This window comes from Takifugu rubripes, chromosome 15 (assembly GCF_901000725.2).
Source record: "Takifugu rubripes chromosome 15, fTakRub1.2, whole genome shotgun sequence".
Classification (NCBI taxonomy): domain Eukaryota; kingdom Metazoa; phylum Chordata; class Actinopteri; order Tetraodontiformes; family Tetraodontidae; genus Takifugu; species Takifugu rubripes.
The window spans coordinates 5,176,258-5,180,116 of NC_042299.1; the positions used below are offsets into that span (position 1 = coordinate 5,176,258).

Here is a 3,859-nt window from a genome sequence, read left to right on the forward strand (position 1 = left end):
TTTCATATTTTGAAATTTAAATTAAATTGAAGCTAAAATAATCCTTAATTTTAAATGTTCAATGCTTTCTAGTATAAATAATAACTGTCAGTAAATAGTTGTCATTTTAAAAAGAAACATACCAGTAAAGAGAACTGGACGGTACCTGGTTTGGCTTCTGGCCACGCTTGCGCACAGACGACCAAAATTTTGTCACCTGAAAGTTGAGCACAGAGGCTGGGGGGGTAGTCTCCTGACGAAGGGGGCATAGGAGCCCCGTCAAGTCCGTGCGCTACACAACGTGCATGTCAAGGGCCACACACGACCTGCGAGGTGAGTGCGAGGATGACGACCATGAACGGCAAGCAGCATTTCTCCGCACACCCACCTCTCCACGAGCCCAAGTATCCCGGCCTGCACTCGGGCGCGGACGGGATGCGCAGAGTCAGTCTGGTCGCCCCGCAGGTATGTCGAGGTTAGGGTTGTGCGTGTGTGTGTGTTTCTGTGTGTGTGTGTGCGCGCGCACGTGTGTTGTAAAGTTGATTTGACAGGACTTTGTTCTATCCACTCCCCCCCACCCCTCACTGTCTGCCTCCATCCACGTGTCTATTCAATGCTCTTGCTTTCATATTAATTTTTATGACCTGCGCTTTGAGGAGGGCTCTCTCCTCTCCTCGGCGCTGCTTGCCTTTGGAAAATGTTTTTTAGATCCTGAGAGCTGCTTAACAGAATTCCCTACTGACTCCAGTATGCGCACTCTTGCTTGCAGCTGCATGGCAATATATTCGGAGGCTTTGATGAGAGCCTGCTGGCGCGGGCAGGGGCTCTGGCAACTGCTGACAGCATTGTCTCTCACGGCAAGAGTCACCCGTTCAAAGCAGACGTGACTTACCATACCATGAGCAGTGTCCCATGCACCTCAGCCTCCTCTTCTTCCTCCACCACCTTGCCCATCTCCCACGTCCCCTCCGCCATCGCTTCACACCATCACCACCACCACTTAGACCAGACCCTGGAGACCGGGGACCTCCTGGATCACCTTTCTAACAGCCTGGCCGTCAACGGGATGGGCGCATCGGAGCCTACGGGGATGGCCGCGCCGGCGCACCATCAGCACGCTCACCACCACCACCTGCAGACCATGGGGCAGCTGCACCAGGCGATGGCCTCCATGGCCCACCCTCATTCTCTGTCGGTACACGGCGGCATGACGTGCGTTAACGACGTGGAGTCGGATCCGAGGGAGCTGGAAGCTTTCGCTGAGCGCTTCAAGCAGAGGCGGATCAAGCTCGGTGTGACACAGGCGGACGTCGGCTCGGCTCTGGCCAACCTCAAGATCCCTGGCGTGGGCTCGCTGAGCCAGAGCACCATCTGCAGGTTCGAGTCGCTCACTTTGTCCCACAACAACATGATCGCGCTCAAGCCGGTGCTCCAAGCCTGGCTGGGGGAGGCGGAGGCTGCGTACCGGGAGAAAAGCACCAAGCCGGACCTTTTCAGCGGGAGCGAGAGGAAAAGGAAGCGGACCTCCATTGCCGCACCGGAGAAGCGCTCTCTGGAGGCGTACTTCGCCATCCAGCCTCGACCCTCGTCGGAAAAAATCGCGGCCATCGCCGAGAAACTGGATCTGAAAAAGAACGTGGTCCGAGTGTGGTTTTGCAACCAGCGGCAGAAACAGAAGCGGATGAAATATTCCGCCGCGCACTGACTTGCACACGTCATGAATTTGAAAAACTGCTACATTTTTGATCGACTGATTATTAATAGCCCGGGTGGAGGATTTATCAGTGGGATTACCTCCTGGGTTTCCATGCTGTCACTCACTAGTAGTGTTTTTATCCCACCAAGGAGCTCACACACCTGTCAAACATTTGTGTGGAGGCTGCTGTTGACTGGACGGATCGATTGAGGCCCACTTCCCACCAAGACTTTGTGTCCCTTCGGGCTTTTCTTTACTTCCGGAAAAGATTTAGTTCTTTTGTCAGTGTTAAATGGATAAAAAAAACATATATAAAAGAGGCAGAGTTGTGTGTGTGTATGGATGATTCATTCTCTTTTAATTGTGCTTTCACCGGACGCAACAAGAGTCCGACAGAAACACTCCCACTATTATTGTTCTCATTCTTCTCAACAATCTGTCCTGTACGTACTGTACGTACAAATGTCAAACTTGATCCCGTTATTGAAACGGACGTTTAGGAGGCACTTTGGCTGCTGCTGCTGCTGCTGTGTATTTTGTACATATTTTTGATGTAAGCATCACTTCCGCTCTGCTACTTTATTCAAGCAGGCCGCTTTTAGACGTTTGGGCCTGACTCACCTTCCTTAAGTATTTATTTATTTCCTCACTATTGTTTTCACCTTGAAAATAACGTGGGACTTTAACCCTCATAAATTATTGGTTATTTTCTAATAAAAAAAAATCAAAAGCAGCATATTTATTCCTTATTTTTAGTCTTTGAGGCTTTCTTTTCCTCTCTGTCCAAATGGTGATAAAAGCCTTGTTTGTGCCTGTTTTATGTATGACTCTCCGGAGCTGTGCGAGGATTAAATATGTATCATAGGACATAATATTAAGTGCCACACCAAATAAAAGGGAGGCCCTGGATCGTCTCTTAATTAGCGCAGGTTTTAATCATAGATGCCTCCGGTGTCATCGGCTCTGTCCTGCTCAGCGTTTGGAATTATCAAGTAATGACGAAGCGATATTAAGCACTGTGTTTTGGAATAAAACCAAGAGTAGGAGACTGGGAACACTGGTGACTCCAGGGAGAGACGGATATCAGGTGGAAAGCTGGCAAGTGAATGTTTTATTAAATTTAAAAATCTGCGTTTTTACAATTTATTTCTATTAAATCTAATTTGACTTGGCGGTACAATTCAGATAATGTAATTATCTCTATTTAATTGTATTTTATTAGGATTGGTATTTTATTAGACTTTATTGCCGTTTAAAAACAAATCGATAAATTCAAATTTTGCATTTTCTTCACTTTTTAAAACCGACATTATTATTATTATTATTATTATTGCTGTTATTATTATTATTATTATTATTATTGTTGTTGTTGTTCGCGGTTGCGGAGACCTTTCCAGGGAGATTCTGCTTGTCGTTTGCTGCTTTGAGGCCTTTTTAAAATATTCCCTTTAATGCTGCAACGTTATTAATAACATTCTTTATTTAAATTTGCCTTGATTTGATCATTTGTCGTGATGGAAGAATTGTTTCACATTCCAACGGAAGCCCGTCTTTTGGACGCGTGCAGACGCGTCCTGAGCGCGAAGGCCCCGCGGCTGTTTAGATGTTCATATAAAAAGAGCCCATTTGATCTCGAATGTTTTTAATATTGTGTACTGATATGATCCCTCCAAGTTTGTGTGGAAACTGATCTGCTGGACTCCGCACTTCGACGACATGTGGCCACTGAAGGAGCCTCAATTATTCAGCAGCAGCTCAAAGGTGAACCTTCTCACCAGTGACGTCACTAGTGACGTTCAGCATATTCTCATCAACGTCTGAGTGTTCAAAGTGTGTGTGTGGATCACGCACGTGTTTGAATTGGGATAAGATGGATGTTGACAGAATGGGGTTTCATTTAATTGCAGCTTACACTCTCTCCCTCCCTCTCTCTCTTGCACACACATGAAGAGTGTGTGAGAAGACCATCATTCAATGTTCATGCAGTTAAGTCTAACTTCAATGCTTCATCCAATATGAACCTAACTGTAACTCTTCAAGATAGCCTTCAACCTTCTTATTTAGCAATTAAGTCCACCCCCCCACCCCCCCCTCCCACACACACACACACACACACACACACACACACACTGTGATTTTAATAATTTATCCAGCAGTCCAGCAGTAGCAACAAATGTGAAGGGA

The 3,859-nt window shown here is 46.6% G+C and overlaps 1 protein-coding gene across 1 annotated transcript; it reads left to right on the forward strand.

Annotated features, from left to right (window-relative positions):
• The first annotated feature begins 214 nt into the window (after window positions 1-214).
• pou4f3 (POU class 4 homeobox 3) lies at window positions 215-2,388 on the forward strand. Its single transcript, XM_003970756.3, has 2 exons — window positions 215-444; window positions 749-2,388. The coding sequence occupies exons 1-2, from the start codon at window positions 325-327 to the stop codon at window positions 1,682-1,684; spliced, it is 1,056 nt and encodes a 351-aa protein (XP_003970805.1). The 5' UTR covers window positions 215-324; the 3' UTR covers window positions 1,685-2,388.
• The last annotated feature ends 1,471 nt before the right edge of the window (window positions 2,389-3,859 follow it).

Excerpts from the sequence above, each read along its gene's own strand:
- pou4f3 (XM_003970756.3), top strand. The coding sequence starts at position 325 with ATGACGACCATGAACGGCAAGCAGCATTTCTCCGCACACCCACCTCTC. Across the intron at positions 445-748 it reads TCAGTCTGGTCGCCCCGCAG|CTGCATGGCAATATATTCGG; the intron begins GTATGTCGAGGT and ends TCTTGCTTGCAG.